This window comes from Podarcis gaigeae, assembly GCF_964106915.1.
Source record: "Podarcis gaigeae genome assembly, chromosome: 7".
In the NCBI taxonomy this organism is placed as follows: domain Eukaryota; kingdom Metazoa; phylum Chordata; class Lepidosauria; order Squamata; family Lacertidae; genus Podarcis; species Podarcis gaigeae.
Window position 1 is genome coordinate 64,695,333 of NC_139683.1, and position 21,612 is coordinate 64,716,944.

Here is a 21,612-nt window from a genome sequence, read left to right on the forward strand (position 1 = left end):
ATTGTCTTTTGTGTTTTATTATGCTTGTATAAATTGTTGTACACCGCCTTGATATTTTAAGTGATTTGGTGGTATATAAATATTTTTATAAATAAAAGTTGTTTAGACACTGTAGTGCATAATGTCATTTGGATATTTATTACCATATCTAGGTTATTAAAAAGTAAGCTGAATTTTTCTGCTGAACATCACTGTTGTCCACAGATCTCAAAGGGTACAATCTACTGACACAATGGGAATTGTACATGATAATTTACTAAATGGATTTTGTCCAGTGAAAGGGGAAATTATTCAGCACTTGGTGATTTAGCTGCATGGTGCACAAGCAGAACAATTATTTAGCAGTCGGAATGTTAAAATACTAAAAGAGTCTTGCATATGTTCTTTTTTGCAGAGAAAATACATCTTCTAGTTTCTTATCAACATATTCATGTCCTCAACCGAGCACAACAGTAGAACAAGCTTTGTTGTGTACAATAACAGGCTTTATACTTCCAGAGAAAATAATTCATTTGTTTGAACAAATATGGTAAGCAGTTAGCTATACAATCTGTCCTATTTAGCATGCTATAACTACACCTGGAGTTGATCAAATTGAGCCCTAAACACACAACAGCATAAATACCACTGAACTGACTTCTGAATATACATGCATTGGGTTGCACTGCATGTGTGTTCATGCAAAACCGTACACAGTATTATATTTGTTTCAGTGTTTTTCCAATCATTTGATTCACAGCCAATTTCAGGGAGGGGGGTGCAGGGGGAAGCACAAGCAGAAGTCCTTGTGCAGGGTTTCTACTGATGGTGCTGGTTAGGTGATTCCCCCCCCCCCTGTGTGTTAATTTGAACAATCTTATGTACATACTCTTTATCAATAAGACTTATTTCTCTGTATATATCCATAGGTTCAAGCTGTTTGCTTGAACTGCTATGATCTAACTTCTCTTGCAAAGCTTATTATAATTTATAGTTTTGCTTCTCTTTTCTTCCCCACAACAGTTCCTATTTTGAAGAACCAAAGTTGGCTCACTGGATATCTCTCATTGTTCATGGCTTTGCTGACAGCCCTGTTTCCTGGAAAGAAAGTGAACATGGTTTCCTAAAAGGCGGGGAGAATTTATACAACTTCGTAATTTTTAGGAGCTTGGACTACTGGCTTCAAATGGCAGTTGGAGCATATGATGATTGTCCTTAAATAATGACTACTGAAGGCATTCAAAGGTGTTGTATTATTAAATAGACATTTTTGTAAAATTATTTTAAAAATACACCCTTTAAAAGGGTAGGTTATCTGGCTTGAAATCAAACACAAAGGTGAAATGATTTTCATCTTAATTATTTTCTTTTTTTAAATTAGTTGTATATTTAAGTGTGTGTTTTTGTATGGGTTTAAAAAATATAGTTAATGTTTGAGCTTTAAATTTGCAGCCATAAAAAATGTTGTGGAACATGTTGGTTTGAAGTTGGTTTAAAATCCTGCTATAAAAACAGTGATATGTAAATCAAAACATTTATTCTACCTTTTGGAGAAAAATGTTTTGAATTTACGTAAGAAGTTGCAGAAGCAACAATTATTAGACTTTGCTCTTACCAACATGGCAGCTAGTAGGAAGGATTGTACCAGTTCCTAGAGCCAGCTTATTGGTACAACTAGAACCCTTGCCTTATCAGAGACACCCATCTCAATCCCTTTTCTTAGCCCCTTGTGCTGCACAGCTGTGCTGTCTTTTTTATTGGGCTGTGTGTGTGTGTGAATCTCTGTGTGTGAATTCTAATTACAACACAATACCATTGGAAATTACTAAGAATAAAATGACATTTATATAATGGGAGGCTACTTTGCAACGTGTCTGCTGCTTGTGTCATGGGAACCATCCAATGAAATGACTGCAGTAAAACACAGCTGAACTTACTGGATGAAGATTTGGGAGTTTACCAGCAACTGTGATAGTTGGGTGGAGATCTGGTAAACAGCATTACTACTATAATGGAAATGGTTGCTAGGACAAGATCTTGTATGGTGGCATCTGACACTCTGACGGTAAACTCCTGTGAGTAGAAAGGTAAAAGTGATGCTTTCTAGGTTTACCAAATTGTGACCTATTCCCAGTGCCTCTTGTTATAATAATTTCAGGTCAGCAAGATTTTCAGGTGCCCCAAGTCCCTATTCAATCTTGTGCCATCTTGTCTGTTAGGAAGCAGAACTAGAGTCCTTTAATTTAATACTTACAGGTTCCTTTTATATCATAGCTCTTACAAGGTGATCATAAAATGTTAAATACATTTAAAACATGATATTCTAGACATTAACTTCCGAACAGTGGCATGCTGCACCAGTAGAGTTGGGTTCTCCCAGAATAATGCATTGCTGTTCTTGAGCTTTGACTCAACAGGTCAGAATCTGGCAACTTCCATGGTATTTCACAGCATACTCAGAAGCAAATACTGAATTGGGTAGAGAACATGCAGACTGCATAGTTGGAAAGTGATTTATCTTCGACATGACAACTTGCAAATTACTTCTATCATATAAAGTAAAATAAATAGGACTAATGCAACAAACTAGAGTAGATAAACTCACTGTAGCATAATAAGTTGAGCCTGTTAAGATCAAAGCAACTGCAGTTGCCTTAAAGACAGCCTTTTCTCTAATTGCTGTGCTGAGATCTTGGTCCTTGCTTGTCAGGAAAGTTCAAAGCCAGACAGGAAGGAAGTGAGCTCAGTTGTGGAATGGGGGAAGGTGTAATATACTTAATGAAAACCTTTCAAGAATGAAAATCTAGACCCGGGGGATTGTGACCTTATCCAATTTGTTTGACATGAATTCAGCAAAAAAATAATTTTACTCTCCATTTTGCAACAGATTACAGAAGCAAAATATTATGACCAGAAATTATTACAACATCTCTTGGCATTGTTAAAAAAAAGTGGCAAGGGGGGGCTCATGATGCTATATGCTGGCAATCGTAGGAGCATCGTTGCTCTGTAAATAATCATTGTTGTTTTTGGCAGAGGAGAGCATGTTTTGGAAATCCTTGCTTGACATTATTTTGTTTGTTTTAAACATTATTAACCAGAGTATTTTTTTAGTTGGCATATTGACCTTTCAGACAGTCTGAGCTTCAGCTTTGAGCTAGTTTAGAGTCTCAGCAAGTAGGCTGAGCATGTAACATTATACAGCAATAAGATTCAGGTGCATGCACCCTCTCATGTCACATATAAAATCTTCAGTTTGAATCAGAACCTCTTCACATGTTCATTATTGGATGAAGAGGCGATAGTCCCACTTATGCAAGAGCATTGAGAACAGTGTATGTGTGCAAATGCAGATGGAGTTAACATGAAAAGATGCAATGAATGGGAAGAGGATATATCTGCTGAAGATTTGCTTCCACATACAGATATCTGTGAACTGGCCTTTTACTACATGCACCCAGCATGCTTGTTTTGCTATTCACAAATTTATGAAAATATGCTATTAATTTCTTATAGCAACTTTTTTGGTCATATGAAAAAACAAGCCCCAAACTCCAGAGTTTTATTTATTTTAAAATCTCATATTCTTACGTTATGGCTGTGCATGGAGAAACAATCATACGATCCTCTGCCCCATCTGCTTCAAATCTAGACAGTTTGACACCATATCAGTTCAGCTGTAATCAGTAGCAGATAAACAACCATACTTTTCTGTCTCCCAGCTAAATAGCAAGAGTGGGGACTTAGAAAGCTATGCTTAGGTGGCTTAAATATTATTGTAATAGAGATTCAGAGGTGTTCTCTAGCTTCCACCTAGAGCAGGCATAATGTCTTATAAAATAACCTGAGTTCTTATTTTAGAATAAAAACAGTTGACTCCTAGAGCCTCCAACTATAGCTGGCCATCTTAACAAGAGCAAGGATTCTGCTGAACACAGTGCTCCTGGGTAGCAGGAAGCAAATTATAGCATTCTGCACTCTCCAGTACTGTTTGCATGCACTTTACAACATTTTTTTTAAAAGAATGTTTATCATCCGATACAATCAGTTGTTAATTTTCAGTTACCCCTTTAGATTATAGTGCCTTAATTACTATATATTCTCTAACGGCATAGTGATTCAGCTAGAATTTAGGGTCACTTTATGCATCAGATTTTTTCCTATGATGCATGTGGTGAAAAAGCTACGTGAGAATGTGTTCTTGATAAAATTACTGTCAGTTTAAATGACAGCAGTGTAGGATATGGTCTTTTGTGAAGTGGTCCTAACAAGAAAGTGCCTTTAGGAACCAATTCTTATTCAGTCAGCTTTCACAAAAGACTGCAATTTCCAAATTACTATTCCGATACAGAGCATTAAATGGGGTACTGTGGAATCCATGACGTGGACATGCAGCCTGTATACAGTTCTATCCCACCAAGATTTACTACATGTTTACACCAAGCTGACACTATAGAACAAGCGCACATACACATTCAATTACAGGCACTTCTTTAAGAGGTGGCATTCTTGCACACACCCTTCCCATTTGCTGTGGTAGGATAGGGTGTGCCGACTTTCCATGAATGCAGTTCCAGTTCTCTTCTTAGAAGTTTGGTATTCATGGAACTGTCATGGAGCAATCTGATGAGAAAAATAGTATTTGTGTATCTCTCTAGTCTCTGCCTACCTGTACAGCAGGATTATGTAGAATAGATTATGTAGAATAGATAGTGACTGATGAAAGAAAAGTATGCCTATCGGGTCCAGTTGAAATGCTACAATAGACACGAAAAAATATATATTATTAATTCAATTTTCACTATTAATTTAATTTTCACTATTACGGGGTGAGCTCCCGTTGCTCGGTCCCTTCTCCTGCCAACCTAGCAGTTCGAAAGCACATCAAAGTGCAAGTAGATAAATAGGTACTGCTCCGGCGGGAAGGTAAACGACGTTTCCGTGCGCTGCTCTGGTTCGCCAGAAGCAGCTTAGTCATGCTGGCCACATGACCTGGAAGCTGTACGCCGGCTCCCTTGGCCAATAAAGCGAGATGAGTGCTGCAACCCCAGAGTCAGTCACGACTGGACCTAATGGTCAGGGGTCCCTTTACCCTTTACCTTTATAATTAATTTAATTTATATACTGCCCTTTATCTGAAGATCCCAGGGCAGAATACCATATTAAAAGCATAATTTACATATTTCGCAATATTTTTTGTTGCTATGGCCGACAGCTGATGCAAATAAAGTTTCATTCATTCATAATTTACATAGTGTAATGATAGAAGACAATAAAACAGTCACAGAAAAAAATCATCATTAACAGCCACTCCACACAAACTTTAAAAACCATAGGTAGTTTGATGGCTAAAAGCCTGGGTAAAGAGGAATGCTTTCCCCTGGCACCTAAAGACATGTAATATTGGCTCCAGGAGAGCCTTTCTGGGAAGAGCATTCCGGTGCCACCACAGAAAAGGCCTGTTCTAGTGTTGTCACCCTCTGAACCTCTTGGAGCAGGAATGCAGAGAAGAGCCTTGGATGACAAGCACAGGGTCCAGGGTCGGTTTGAATGGGGAGAGGTGGTCCTTAAGGTGGTCCTGAGCCATGTAAAGCTTTATAGGTCAGCACCAGCACTTTGAATTAGGCTTGGAAACTCATTGGCAGCTAGTGTTGTCGGGCCAGGATTAGTGTTACAGACTCAACTCATCTTGCCCCAGTGAGCAACCTGGCCGTCAAATTTTGCACTATCTGAAGTTTTTGAACCATCTTCCGAGACAGCCCCACATATAATGCATTGCAGTACTCTATGCAGGAAACCATGGATGACATCATCATGTTTAAAACCGGTTGCCTAAGTGTACAGTGTTAACACATGACCATGACATACCCCCACACCATAGATCCGTGATTTGCTAATGCTTACATATTTATATGCTAGCAATTTGTTTCAGATGTGATGCTGTCTATGCTATCCCTGCATGGATCATGGATCATTTATTTTATGTGCCCAATGTCACATTTGAATTGGTGCATAATTATTTTTGCCTTTTTTCTGGGTGGTGATACAAAATAAGTCACACTAAAAATATTCAGGAAGGAAGACAGCATAGACAGGTGGAGCTGAACACATTTCTGGCAGAGCTCCACAGAAGGCAGTGGAGCTCTACAAGATTGGAATTTGCTCCATTTTAATCTTCACAGCTGTTTGCTGTCTCTCTTGAGGAGGAAAACACACACTGCACATCCATAAAAAAAATATTAAATCCCCCCCAAACTAAGAAAGATGCCAGCAAAGTAAATGTTTACACCTTTTCTTCATATTTATGGAGATTTAATCCAAATCATTCCGCTGCACATTTTTAAAAAGTTTTATTTAAACAGGAGAGGTAGAACTAAAGGACAAAAAGAAATAACACAGAATAGGATTACTGTAAACATGTTAAAGCAGCTCAGCTTTTACTGAGAAGATGTATACTTCTCAATATAAGTCCACTTAGCCGTTCTTTTGGATTGCCATGAGAAAATGAAACCATTCACTTAAGAAAAACTGATGCTAGCTTAAATTGCTCAATCCTCATAATAGTGACAGTAGCCTTATCTAGTGAGCTCAACCAATTTATGTTTTAAAATAGCCGTAAGACAACCTTATAGAATCTATAGCAGATCTGTGAGTGACCATGTAAATAAACAGAAGAAATACTGAGTGCTTAATCTAAGGGAGGCTTAAATTGAAAAAGGCTCAAGGCATGTGGATCTGAAAGCATTTTGGGGGATTTAAATTATGGATTAGATACATAACATCATACTTCTGAAAGCCTCATCATGGTCTGAAACACTGCTTTATGTCTTCTGAACACAATGCCAACTGTGCACTGAATCTGGCACCTGCTGTTGTAATTAGCTTTTCTGGAATGGTTTGTAACACGGTCTGGCCAAAGGCTTCTCTCTCCTTCCTTCCCCCTCTCCACCCCCTCCTGGGCTGCTGTGGTGGCAAAATCCAACACTCTTCCTTTTGCAGTTTTCCATCTATTGATCCTTTTCTACTAACTGTCAGCAACATAAGACAATATTTTCAGGTGATAAAACCCAATTTTGGTCTATTAAAAAAGAGCCAAGAAGGCTTTCTACAAGCAATAAGAGTCAACAGAAGTGAATAGTGGGTACTAAATTAAACGAAGGAAGAAGCTTCTGAAATAAAAAATGGAAGCACTGTCAAAATATAGGCTTTGATATGAAATGGAGTTGGCTGGAGCTCACTCATCTGTGTAGGTAGTTTGGAGATGAATTGCATATATCTATTCATTTTTTCCCAAGTAGAAAGTTGAATTTACAATTCTCCAAAGCAGAAGAATCCAATAGTTTAAGTTCATATTTGTTTCATTTTGAACTGGAAAGGCCATCCAGATTTTTCCAGTGCATTGTTCTTATGTAGAATAAATGTTGTGACCTAACAATTTTTGCTGAAACAACCATAAACCTTTAAAAAATGTGTTTTAGAGAAATGCACACAGCCTTGCACACAACCCTGAATTTATTGTTGCCATTAAGTGCCATTATGATATTCTAAGAACAGTGTGTGCCTTCAGGCAATTTTAGCTCTTAAAAGAAATACATTATCAGTTGCCACAACTCAATGGCTTGCTAGGGTCTTGCATCTTCTGAAAGAACACAAGACCTTTCATATGAAGTGTTTTAATTCTGTGGTTATTTTAATTCACTATATATTTTGGAAAGTTGTTTGCCTCCTCTCTATGCATTAACCAAATTTTGCATGATGGTTCCTGAGATCAAGGAGTGGGCTTTCTTCTGTTTAGATACAATTGGACACCATTTTGAATCAATATGGCAAACTAGACCTTTCAAAACCACTGATTTTCACTACTGATTTCAAAACTCCACTGATTTTTTTCTTTTTTTGGGGGTGGGGAGTGCGTTCTTAGAATTCCCAAGTAATAGCAGGTATGAGGCTGCTAGATCACAATATTTTATCTTATAAAAATATGTAGTCCACATTGGGGATGCTCAAGCTATGTTGTTAAACATCATTCAGGACATTGTGGTATGAAACGGAATGGCTTGGTCTGATGCAGGATTGCTTTCCTTGTGTTCCCTTTAAGCAACTTAATTTTACTACAGCGATTAAAATATATTTCCTGAAAATGTCATCATGTAAAAACCTGAAGAAATGAAACTGAATTATTTTTGAAAAAAATAGTCCAAAGCCCTTGGTGAAATGTCTGTTTCCAAAAGTGACCATGGACTGTTGATTTCTTCAAATCACTTTCTAACTCCCAAAGTGAAATATTGTAATTTGCTTGTCAATTGAGTTGATGCAGTGATTTTGGTTCTCATTGGCTTCTAGCCAGACAAGCCTTAGAACTGGCAATTACTGCTATCCCGGGAAATACAGAAACAGTTCTTCATTTTATGTTCCTTCAAGAATCCCTCTATTTTATTGTCCTTGACCGAAACCTAATTTATGGTCAATTAATGGTATTCCTTTAGAGCAGGTCAGCTGCTTCAAATACCTGGGTCAGGTTGTTAGATCAAATAGGTCCTTCTTGGCGCACAGAGAATACATAGCCTCGAACGCATCGAAAGCAGCCTTGGTGATTAGAACCCTGTACTCTAAGAAACAGGCACAAACTGTCAAAGTTGCCTTGCGACTCTTTAAAATGAAAGTGCTCCCTCTTCTACTGGTGGGCATTGCCTTGGGCTCACGTAGGGACTTTGAAAAATTGGAATCTATCCAAACCCAATTCCTCAGGGCCATACTCAGGACACCCCCCCCCCTCCGTGGCAGGTGCGATCATGAGATTGGAAACCGGTTGCCAAGCCTTTAGGTATGTGGCCCTGAAAGCGAAGTTATGGCTTTGGCTTAAGCTTTGCTTCAGACCGGTGGGTTTGGCCCCCTTGATTCTGAGGGATAACTTTAAATCTCCATGGGAAGGGGAGATAGTGGAGGAAGTGCAGAAGTGCGGGTTGTCCTCCCTTTATATAGAGTCCATGACGTATAGCCACGCAAAGGCGGTGATCGCGCAAAGATTAAGGGATATTGCGAGACAGGAGGACATAGCCCGTGTGAAACCTGGGCTGTTTCTGGGGGAGCAGATGTACCGAGCTGCTCCAGCTCGCTACCTGGCGGATATCCACTACGTGGAATACCGCAGACTATTTACCGCGGCTAGGCTGAATGTTCTTGACTTGGCGGTTCTGAAGGGAAGATATGGAGGAGTCCCATATGACCAGAGATTATGCCATTGTGCGTTGGGTGAGGTAGAATCCACAGAGCACATTTTAATGAGCTGTCCCTTCTACAACGATTTAAGACAGTATCTTATAACCCCATACTTACCCCAGCTTAGTCCCCGACAAAGAGGAAAGCAGACAGCATATCTGCTAAATAAGTCTTCTAGGAAAACAACTTTGTCAGTGGCTAAATTCCTTTTCCTGGCACTCAAGCGTCGGAAACGTACAATTGAATGCCTTGATGTGGGTTATCTGTGAGAGGTTTAGTGCTGTGGCCCTACCTTATTCATGTACCCCTATGATGTTTTAGTTCATAATTCTGTATTGTGTTTTATTTCTGTGTTTTATTTCTGACTATCGGTCAAATAAAGGAAATTGATTGATTGCTATTTTATTGTCAGAGGTCTGAAGGTCTTCCTCTGTGTCAATAAGATATCAGGAGGAGCATATGTTGTCCTGTTGATGATAGTGTTTTAGACAGTGTTGTAATGGCAGTGTACAGCGGTACTTCGGTTTAAGAACAGTCCAGTTTAAGAGTGATTTGGTTTATAAACGCCGCAAAACTAGAAATAGTGTCTTGGTTTGAGAACTTTACCTCGGTCTTAGAACAGAATCAGAATGGTGGAAGGGCACCGGCGGCAGGAGGCCTTATTAGGGAAAGCTGCCTCGGTTTAAGAACGGTTTTGGTTTAAGAACAGACTTCTGGAACGGATTAGGCTCATAAACCGAGCTACCACTGTATTCTTAAACACACTTAATAGCAACTAATGTTACTTCTGAGTAAAATGTGCTTAGGAGCACAGCCAAATTTTAAAAACATCCTCACGTGCCCTTCACCAATGTATTTCACTCTTCTCCCTGTATCTACAACAGAAGACTGATTCACCCTGATCCATGAGTGATCTGTGCCCAGGGAACCTCTCCCATTATTTCCTGAGCAAATTATCAGAACTGCCAATTCAGAAGAGCACACAAAGTTTACACATGGCAGCATATTACATATATACGGTAATTGGGGAGTTACGTACGCGAGGCAACTGGATGCCCAGTCAGCTAAATTGAGTAATTTCCTTGAGTTACACTTCCTTGGAATAGAGGTCATTGGCATGGGCATCTCCAGGAATTTTTCCTGCAAATTTAAACACCAAAAGGTAGCCCTTGCCTCCCCATGCCCCATAGATGCCCATGGTCACAGGTGGAGTTTCTGTGATACAAGCTTTATTTGAATGTATACACAGCCAGAACATGAAAGCAGCTTCACCTCATTAACTTTCCAACATGTCCTGTTCACCCACTAGGTTCCTAGGGCCATAGCCGTCTCTTTCAGACCTAGTTTCAAGAACAGTAGTCTTTTTTGTTCTCTTTCAGACACAGACACATTGATTACATCTCCAGCCACGGCAGGAGGGAAGAAAGACATGCACCCTTCCACATGGAGCCCCAGGTATTTTGTTTCCGTGGCAACACTTCACCTGTACTTGGTCATCACTTTAGTTGTGCAAAGACAGGTTGTCTTTTAGCAATCCATGATGACTGGGGTGGGGGGATATCAACCAGAGCCTTGATTTCTCTTCTGTCCTCCCTCCCACCCCCCAGCAAAAAAAATGGTGGTTGTAGCACATACATCTTCTGACACAGCAGATTACAAAACTGAAGCATTCCCCTTCAAAACAGCGTGAGGATAGAGGGGGGAACCATGTATCATTCCTTTATTCAACATGATTCAGTCCCTCTACTCCTTAATCAGTGGAACAAAGAGTAAGTAAAATCTAAAAAAATTATACTTTGGGTGGGGGTGGGGGGTTAAGATCTGTAAATCTTCCAAGTTTTACTGTGGCTCTGTTCATTTAAATGGAGATTGTGCAACATCAGTATCTGGAGGATTGTGTCCATGGAAAATAGCAAGCTACGTTATGTCTGGATGTTTTTAAAGCTGCTTGGATCTCCATTCTCCATATAATGTATAATGACTCTTGAGTGAATAGAAGCTACCCCCATTGCTAAGAGTACCAGAGCTTTTAGAGCAGAGTACTTGCATTTACCCATGGAGGGCTCCTAAGAGAAGTCACACCTCTTCAAAAGGTAAAATATGAACCACACTCTTGGCTACTTTGTAAAAATGAAGAATCAAATGGCTTATTGTTGTGTCCCAGTTCACAGCTAGAACACAAATGGCTTTGAATTAACCCCTTATTGGGGCAACATGGATTGTGAAAGTGCCCTTATTCAGATTTGCAGCAATGTTGCATGTTCAGGATTAAGGTTTAGTTCAAATTAACTTGTTTATTGCCGAATGTCATATGTGGTCTTAGACACAAGTGTCTATAAAGCTCATACATACTCATTGCAGATAGCTCATACGTCACTCCCTGAAAACCATAGGCATTGTAAATTATTAGCTGAGGCCAAAGGTATCTATATTAGGTCAGTCTAAGGCATGTGTGTAATCTTTGCAGGGCTGTAACTCTAATGCTGCATAAAGCAAATCATACAGCAAGTTCTTAAAGAGCATTTGAGACATTCTGCTATGTCAGTTTTCAAGTGAGAGGTCATATTTCATTAATTTGCATTTTCCCTTCTCCTTTGAAAATGGGCAAGGGAATCAATCTGACATTCAAATGTGAAACCTAGAAGTGTGCCCTAAACAAATCTGCCAGGCTTCATTCCAGAATCTCTGGTGACCAGTGGAATCAAAACACAAGGTGAGAAATAATCCAACTTGCTCACTTTGGTCGGTTAGCTAGAAATGACACCAGCGCTATACAGTGTGTGTTACACTTTAGATTGAGGGAAAATATAATACGTAGTGATTTTTTGTTGTTCCCTTTTGCATGAGTGAGTGAAAGACACAAAAAGTTACAAAATAATTTGACCAATTAACATATTAATGGTAACTGGCAAACATAATTTGCCAGTTGCCCCATGCCTGCAAGGGGAAAGGGCACTCATGCCCTATCATTTGGCCAAAGGAACAAGAGCCCCTGCCTGCTATTCAGACAAGAACAGGTGCAAGGGAAGAGCATCTAGTCCCAAGTGCTCATTTATAGCTCACCACTTTGTCTTGCATTGAAGAATTGATCTCCCTTCTCTACCTGTTCACCCTGCTTCCTTTCCCTTGAGTATATTTGAAAGCTTGATGGCAGTGCCTGCCTCTCCTTTATTGAAGCAAGTTGCTTTGGAAGAAAATAATTGTTTGAAAAATGGGATAAATAGGGTGGTAGTTGGCCAGCTGCAGTTGTGCTTGGAGTAAGCAGATATTTGAGGCCCATTTTAGTCCAGTTTCAGGCCTGGTTTTAGTACCCTTGCTCAGCTTTATTGATTACCTTTATCAGGAAAGATACAGAATGTCAGTATCGGTATCAAACTTTATTTTGGTCACAGGTTAAAGGTAAAGGTAAAGGGACCCCTGACCATTAGGTCCAGTCGTGGCCGACTGGGGTTGCAGTGCTCATCTCGCTTTATTGGCTGAGGGAGCTGGCGTACAGCTTCCGGGTCATGTGGCCAGCATGACTAAGCCGCTTCTGGCGAACCAGAGCAGCACATGGAAACGCCGTTTACCTTACCGCCTGAGCGGTACCTATTTATCTACTTGCACTTTGACACACTTTCGAACTGGTAGGTTGGCAGGTTAAAGGTAAAGGTAAAGGTACCCCTGCCCGTACGGGCCAGTCTTGACAGACTCTAGGGTTGTGCGCTCATCTCACTCTAGAGGCCGGGAGCCAGCGCTGTCCGCAGACACTTCCGGGTCACATGGCAAGCGTGACGAAGCTGCTCCGGTGAACCGGCACCAGAGCAGCACACGGAACGCCGTTTACCTTCCTGCTAGAAAGTGGTACCTATTTATCTACTTGCACTTAATTGTGCTTTCGAACTGCTAGGTGGGCAGGAGCTGGGACCGAACGACGGGAGCTCACCCCGCCGCAGGGATTCGAACTGCCGACCATGCGATCGGCAAGTCCTAGGCGCTGAGGTTTTACCCACAGCGTCACCCGCTTCCCTCAGGTTGGCAGGTTAGCATAAGATAAAGCATACGACTTAAAACACACAATTAAAACAGGTAAGGAATAAAAACTAGTAATTAAAAGGTGATTATATTATACATACGTAAAAACATAGAAACAGAGACAAACAGTTAAAAGTGACTATAAGGGAGGAAGTGTGAAGGAGCACAGGTCTTTCATTTTGGGCCTAGTTTGTGGCACAAACCATCCTTTTGATGAATATCCATCATGGCAGTGCAGAATCTAGCAACTGAGTATGTAACATGAGTTTTCATCTTGGAAGTAGCTGGGAGGTATAAAGTTGTTCTGTGTGACCTGGAAATTTATGTAATATAGGCAAGATGAACCTAGCTCGTGTATCTGTATAGTATTGGCAGAGAAAAAAGACATGTTCTGTTGTTTCCTGTTGCCTAGAGCCACATGGGCATTTCCTCTCCCCATATGGTGTCTTCCTAAAGCAGCCCTCCTGGATGGCTGAAGGGAGGGCCTGGCAACAGGCCAGAGTGAAAGCTCTTTGCTGTTTTGGAATTTCAAGGTTGGTTATACAGTGGTACCTTGGGTCACAGAAGCTTCAGGTTACAGATGCTTCAGGTTACAGACTCCGCTAAGCCAGAAATAGTACCTTGGGTTAAGAACTTTGCTTCAGGAGAACAGAAACCGCGCAGCAGCGAGGTACCACTGTATATGGCATCTGGGAGGTGAGGTATCTTCTGGTTTCACTGATTAAAATTTTGGGGGACCTAGCTAGATCTCCTTGGCGTTTGGTATCTTCCACGTGCTGTTTGATGCTTTTTTTTGGCTTGTTCATACCCCATGTCGAATAGGATCTGCGGGGTGAAGCCTAGAGTTGTTATTATGTTTATCATTTCACGTTTCCATGTCGTTTGGAAACTGACCTTAAATGTTAAGGGAGCAAGGCCACATGGGAGAAAGGATAGTCTTAGCCAGTAATTTAGTGTGGTGAGCCATCCTCTAGCCTCGATTCTTACAAATCCAGTTTTGAGACGTGTGGTAGCTTTGGAGACGTGTTTAGGCACTTGTAGGGCTGATCTTAAGAATTTAGATTGTACCAGTTCTAATGGCGCACAATTGGCAAGGGGACCTAATTGGGCATCATATACAAGCTGTACAATGGATTTGGCCTCAAACAGTTTGAGGGCTGCAGGTATATATTGTCCGCCATTAGTCCTGAGATTCCTGAGTATTGCATTTGCGCTTCTCTGGGCATTCCCTGCAACATAAACCTTGTAGGCATTTCTACTTTCCGAGGAGTGAAGGGTTATACCCAAATATTTGCATCAGGTGAGCTGCTCAGTCTTATGGCCACTGAGCAATCTTATGGCATGAGCAAGGTTTGGGCCTTTTGGCAAAGCACATGATCTTGATTTTCTGATAATTTAGTTCTAGTTTGCTCTCCTTGCAGTATGCTGCCAGTGTTTTCAAGCCTATAGGAGTTATTGAGAGGATTGCTGCGTCATCAAGTTCAGAGGGAAGTGCAGCCTTGTTGGTGTTCCTTGATCTCCCAGTGACTTTAGACACCACTGACCATGGTGTCCCTGTGGAATGACTTGGGGATGGGGAGTTGGAGGCACCATATTACTGTGGCTCTGCTCCTATTTGCAGGGTCAGTACCAGAAAGGGCTCCCTTGGGAGGAAGGGTGGAAAAGAAACTTCATACATAAAATGCAAAATATATTAATATACAATCTATGTGCCAGAGTTTCCCATATGGCTTGGGTAGTGCTAGTTTCAACCTGGTGTTTGTGGGCAGAACAACAAGCCAGGCAGCTGTTCCTATGATTGTGGAACCTCTTCCCTTCCTATTGGCAACAATAATTTTAAATGCATTTATCTGAAGTGCCATTTCAAGGTACAGTTTTTTGAAACAGGTTTCAAGACCTTCCTACTTGATTCAAGTTCCAACTTAACCTTAATTATTCTTTAAAAATAATTGGTATGTTTAATGTCCAACCACAAGACGTTCCCAGATGAATGCATCTTGCTTATAACCATGGACAGTCCATGAGATAATTTCAGAGTCATTGGTAGAGTCGCACAATTTGGCTTCCTGGATGCAACTAGAGACTGGAGAACAGGGTGACTCAGTGATTCATAATTGAAACCAATGCTTAATGATGTAATCCAGAGGCCATGGCTGCAGCCATCTATGAAGCTATTCATAACAAGAAAAAAACTACTGATCAAGTGTTTAACAGAGTATCTCTGAATGAGCAACATGCTGTACTGTAATTCAGTGATGTCACATTCTGCTTGCATCATTGCTTTCTACAAAGCAGAATGTGCATCACCCTAAAAAAAATGCTGTTAAAATTTTGTCAGAGTTAATGAGTCTGACAACCATTCTTTATTGTCTACCACACAACTATGGGCTGAGAGCCTATGAGAGGTTGCAAAATACATGCATGGAGTAATGAACGTTGGGATTCTTGATATGATCTCTTACTGTTGAGAGAGGTAACATCTCAGAGATTCCCTTTGAGACCCTGATTGAGAACTCTGGAAGTGGCAGATGGGAGAAAGAGCTGCTCCATTCCTGTCCTTTGGGTCATTGCCTCTAGAGTATGAAAGGATAACAAATAGGACCAAATCCCACCAAGAAATTAAACAAAGCAACAAATGCAGGGAGGGCAGGGAGGGGAAGAAAATGAATAGTAGCCAGTCTGCAGGTGCAAGAAAAATCCAATTTATTAAGCTTAAACTTTCCCAACATCTCAACAATCCTGAGTTCCTGAAAGGATGCCTTTCCCCACATTTACCAGCCTGTGTATTGAGAACATATAGTTCAGTATGATTTGCAGGAGTTTCTCAAAAAAATATTCCAGAAATACAAGAAATCTGCTCTACAGTAACTTGGAGCATGGCTTTCAGCATGTCTGCCTCTGTTCTGTGGAATGGCATTGTGGCAGAGACATGAAAGGCACCCACAATCTGTACCTTCCAGAAATAACTGAATACGTTTTCGTTTTGACAAGTATTTCCATCTGGATAAAAAAGCCTCTGTCTTAGGTTTAAAAACAATACAAAATTAACCCCTATCTTCAGTTGTTTTTGTGCAGTCTTTAAAATGATTTTAGCTGTTTTTTTATGGTGTGTCAACAAATCACCTTGAAATATATGTAGGTGATTCATATTGTTATTAATAGCAAAAGTTCATCAAAAGTCTTCTTCTGGGTGCAACTGCATTCCAAAGTAAGGCAGATGGTGACAGGGAACAGGACCCTTTAGGTTGTGGCACTATATTCCTTCCAGAATTAGATGGCATGCTCCTTAGAAGCAGGAATCACTATATGTTTTTGTCTATACAAGGTTATGTATTGGCAAGTTTATTTTCGTTTAATTTGAACTATTTCAGTGTTTCAAATTATTGAGCAATGGTTGAACTTCTAGATGGTCCCACTCCTAAAAGACCTGTACTTTGCCAGCTTTATTGGCTGCAAGTCTGTTTCAGGGTCCAATTTAAAGGGCTGGCTTTAAACCTTAAAAACCTGAATTGCTTGGGTACCTAAAAGGACACTTTTTCCTATATGTATTCACTTGAACCTTAAGATCATCTTTAGAGACTCGGCTCTTAGTGCCCCCCCACCAAATGAAGTGAGGTGGAGAGCCACCTTTTTGGTACTGGCACGTTATGGAACAACCTTCCTGTTTCATACACCTGTTTGTGCTAGGTGAAGCTCCCAAGTAACTCACATATTATGGCCTGATCCTGATTATTATTATTATTATTTTAAGAAAAACACCTTTTCTAAGTGCTTTTTTTATTGTACATTGCATTTTATTTGTGAGCCACCCAGAGAATGTGTGATCATACACATTCAGTTAATAAACGTTAAAAAAATATTCTGAACATGATGGGCTCATTATCCAAATCAGCCAGGTGGGCCCTATGGACAGGCAAATGGATTTGTGTGGTAGGGTGTGAGTAGAAGGCCTGAGGGATAACTATCCCAAATACTCAGCATGTTTTTCTCAAGATCTGTCTATTCTCATGTGGAGCAGGGAGATACAAGCCAATGTATTAAAATCTCTACATACTTGACAAAATGGCTGCTTTCAGGTTGGTCCCCAGATTACAGAATATGCTTTTTAGAAGAGGAACTGATTTTTATTTTTTTAAATGGAACACTAGCCTAACAGAGGTTACTGAGACAAACTGGAAGCCTGTACAACTCACTGTTGGGTAAAATAAAGTTTTAAAACACAACAGCACTGAAGGTTTATCATACTGATTCACATCATCAAAAAGATCCCCTTCCTTTTTTTTCAATAAATAGGAATAGAAACTTAAAACTCATTAAAAAAACAACATGGTACAATGAGATGGTTGGGTGGAAAACCAAAAATTAACCTAGATTCTAAAATGTAGAAAAAGTTCTGTAATTGCTTCTGGTATGTGAAGATAACAGTCATTTGGAAGAATATAATCGTGTGTTTTTCTATGCTTTTATTTTTGCCTAAGGCCTAAGAGTCAATGCAAGTGAAGTTTGTAGCTGAGACTGAACTTTCCACTTGACACCGATGGAAAGAACTAATCCTGTTATATCTACACTGAATCATCTAAGAGGTATACCAGGTTGAAGTGTTAACCTCCTGACCTTTTCTATAACAGTTTTAATTTGCTATGTCTGCAAATGAGGAAATTAAGTAGAACGGTCTCAGGATAACTAGCAGTGTTTACATGAAAACTGCAATTTTAAAAGGATTTGTAAAGGTGGAATGAAGTATTTCCTGGGGGAGTGAAGGTAGGGAGATGGAGGAGAAAGAAAGCTACACACTGCAGCAGTTTTAAGAGGTGTTAAGAAATATTAGTTTTATTTTAACCAGTTCACAGCTGAATATTTATTCTATAAAAACTTTACAGATTGTACAGTTTATATATAGTTCAAACTACTAGAACAACAAAAAAGTAGGTCCCACAGATGCAAAAATACTGTACCAATCCAAGGTAAAAGCAGATTTACACACTGTACAACTCTCCACTAGGATGAGGTGGTCAGGCTCCAAGTATAAAGTTCCAAACTGTACAAAAATAACGTTTGATTCCCCCCCCCACCCGCCCCCATTCTTCATACATTCAGTAAGATTGCAAACAGATACCCAAGTATAGATATCTGGAGTCGGGAATCATCACACACCCCTGAAAGGAATGCAAAATAGGTATTGTTTACAAAGGTCACTCTTGTGCATCAATACTGCATATTTTATGCACGCTGATCCAATAATGGCAATCTGCACATGGAAAACAAGCTTTCATGGGCATAGTGCCATTCTGGATGCAGTCCCATGAGCACAAAAGGGCACTGTGCGGGGGGCGGGGGAGAGAAAATTGCATCCAGCATCTGGGTGTTGCAGTGTGGTACTCTTGTATCAAGTATGCACTGCCAAACAGATGGATATTCTTCTAACTTGAAGGCAGAGGAGCCGATTCCAAGAACCCACTCTGACATGAAATCAGCTGACAGTGCCGATCGTATGGCAGTGGAGATCTTCATCCACTGCTGAACGCATGCAGCCTGCTGCTGCTGCATGGAAAGATCTCTGGATCAGGGCCATAGTTATAATTCAAACTAAAAACAAAAGATATTAAACATCTAATATAAGGTAAGGTGTTTTTGTTTGTTTTTTTGTAAAGAAAGGGAATATTTAATAGTGTGCCAAAAGAAATTTTAACTTATTAAATAAAATAAAATACATTTTTTGGTGTAATTCAAACAGAAGAACAAAAAGAGCAAACCAAAGAACCAAAAAAAACAACAAAAACTTATATAGAGTTGTTTTCTCACCCAGCAACAGAAGCAATTATGTAGTTAAAATAATAAAACCCACTAAGACTAAGCTATCCATAGTATATATGGTATTTCAGTGATTCACTAATACTGCAAATGAAGCTTCTTTTTCAATGACAGACTGGCTTCTTTATGCTCTCTGGGTAGGAACTGGGCATCCTCCCCCAAACAAGAAGGGCTGAGTGTTTTTTATAGCATAAATCCTGAGCACACTCATTTTTTTTAAGGAGGTGGGGATTAGGGGGGGGGGGGCAGGGAGAAGAGACAGAGAAAATAGACCATTTAATTACAGGGTTTTATTTTAAAAAATAATTGTTTTTTTTCTGAATGCATCATAACTTGAGGTATTTAGAACCTTCCTCAGAATTCAAGGCAACGCCTCTTCTCAACTAACTCTTTTTGGGCAGTGAAAGTAAGGGCTGGCCAATACCCGTTTCAATTCTGTACTCTAGTGAAAAAATATCTCATTGCTTCAGGACCTTCCTGCCACATACAAAATAACGCAACACCTCATTTTATCCACCTTTTTCTTCTGATACAGTACTAGCCAATGATAAAGTAGAAGACAAAAGTTTGGTAGTGCACTCCATTATAGGTTTTTTTTTAGTTCGTGTATATAAAGAAATATAATATATATATTTATAATCTATATATGGAGAAAGGAAATTTGTTCAATGCTTAACATACAGTACTTCTTTAATTATTTTTTTAAAAAAACCTTGACAATAAAAAGAAGTTCTCCTCAAGCTTTAGTCCCACTCTTTTCTGAGCGTCGGACTTTTAAATTTGTTTAGAGCATCCATAAAACCCAGATGTCCCAAAGTAAATACAATTCCAGTGTCAATGAGCATCTCTTCAAAATTCATCAATCTTCCTCTGCAAGTATTTCAACATTGAGTCCATTCCTTGAGCAGAACCCCAAATTTTCTTTAGAACTTCACACTCTTTGTCATTTGCTTGTTCCAAGTCCACCTTCATAATACTACGAACTAAACCTTTGGATTCTTCAAGTACCTACATAAAATGAAGAAGATACAATAAGCATGTGGTTATACAAAACAAGAAATATGCCGTGGTTAGGCATAGTGCAAAGATGAGTGTGTGTTGCACACTCACTGGTTAGGGCAGGTGCCTCCTTGTTGTGGGTGGAGGATACTGCCCTCTTTGCAATATATGAGAGGAAGGGCGAAACCCAATGGCAGCTATTCTGTTGCAAATGACAATTTTAATGATCATTTTGGCTGCTGTACATTTTCACTGTATATATTGATGGAGACCACCATTCCAATATAAAAGGTAAAGGTACCCCTGCCCGTACGGGCCAGTCTTGACAGACTCTGGGGTTGTGCGCCCATCTCACTCAAGAGGCCAGGGGGCCAGCGCTGTCCGGAGACACTTCCGGGTCACGTGGCCAGCGTGACATCGCTGCTCTGGCGAGCCAGAGCCGCACACGGAAACGCCGTTTACCTTCCCGCTGGTAAGCGGTCCCTATTTATCTACTTGCACCCGGAGGTGCTTTCGAACTGCTAGGTTGGCAGGCGCTGGGACCGAGCAGCGGGAGCGCACCCCGCCGCAGGGATTCGAACCGCCGACCTTTCGATCGGCAAGTCCTAGGCGCTGAGGCTTTAACCCACAGCGCCACCTGCGTCCCTACCATTCCAATATATCAATACTTAAATTATAAGAGAAAGAGAGCAGGTAACAGGCGGTGTGAACAGAGGCACCCCGCCACCGAACACAATACATAGCCACACTCAGGAAGGAGATAGATCACTGAGGGACGGGAGAACTGAATTTTACCCACTCCTGTGTTAAATGAATGGCTACCATTTGTTTCCATGGGGGAAGGGAATCAAGGCATGCACCGTCTTTGAGTGGGGGTTAACCCCTGATCTGCTTTCTGTTTCTCGGCCATGCTTGAGTGGGATGGAATGTTGAGAAATGGCTGGCTAACATGGACAGAGAGGGACTTGAGGAGTCCCTAAGCTTTATCCAAGGATGCGGGTGGCGTTGTGGGTTAAACCACAGAGCCTAGGACTTGCCGATCAGAAGATCGGCGGTTCGGATCCCCACGACGGGGTGAGCTCCCGTTGCTCGGTCCCTGCTCCTGCCAACCTAGCAGTTCGAAAGCACATCAAAGTACAAGTAGAGAAATAGGTATCGCGTTTCCATACGCTGCTCTGGTTCGCTAGAAGCAGCTTAGTCATGCTGGCCACAAGACCCAGAAGCTGTACACCGGCTTCCTCAGCCAATAAAGCAAGATGAGCGCCGCAACCCCAGAGTCAGCCACGACTGGACCTAATGGTCAGGGGTCCCTTTACCTTTAAGCTTTATCCAAGGACAGCCTGGCCTCCTCCACCTCAGCTTTCCCAACCTGATCAGGAAAGGGGAACTGTCTGAAGGGGAACTATGAGCAGGCTCAACTAAATGTGTTTACAGTTCACCGCACAATCATAATATTTGGTAACTAGAAAGATGTAACTCTTCCTCCAAGTTAAAAAGATTAGGCCATTGCTCTCTTTGTCTGCCACAAGGAGTTGTAGAAATGAGCAAGTCGTGAGCACCTGTCAGATGGTACACGATGAAGGGAAACAC

General features: G+C 40.7%; 2 protein-coding genes across 5 annotated transcripts in view; one reads left to right on the plus strand and one right to left on the minus strand.

The window, feature by feature from the left end:
- The window catches only part of RPP40 (ribonuclease P/MRP subunit p40), a 38,676-nt gene that overhangs the window by 8,189 nt on the left and 8,875 nt on the right, over positions 1–21,612 (plus strand). Inside the window, exons 7-10 of one of the 3 annotated variants that reach the window (XR_014566299.1) lie at positions 395–529; positions 1,003–1,224; positions 10,578–10,967; positions 17,691–17,795. Coding sequence is in view for 1 of the 3 variants with exons in the window: in XM_083747395.1 (XP_083603521.1) it covers positions 395–529; positions 1,003–1,198 (331 nt within the window). In the remaining 2 variants the exon portion in view is untranslated. Of the gene's footprint in view, positions 1–394; positions 530–1,002; positions 3,532–10,577; positions 10,968–17,690; positions 17,796–21,612 lie in introns of those variants that run through there. The other 2 variants (XR_014566300.1, XM_083747395.1) reach the window with 2 other exon arrangements.
- The window catches only part of CDYL (chromodomain Y like), a 90,936-nt gene continuing 87,338 nt past the window's right edge, over positions 18,015–21,612 (minus strand). For both annotated transcript variants that reach the window (XM_083747323.1, XM_083747322.1), the window contains one exon: positions 18,015–20,031. In XM_083747323.1, the coding sequence (XP_083603449.1) occupies positions 19,873–20,031 (159 nt within the window). In that variant the 3' untranslated portion in view covers positions 18,015–19,872. The remainder of the gene's footprint in view (positions 20,032–21,612) is intronic.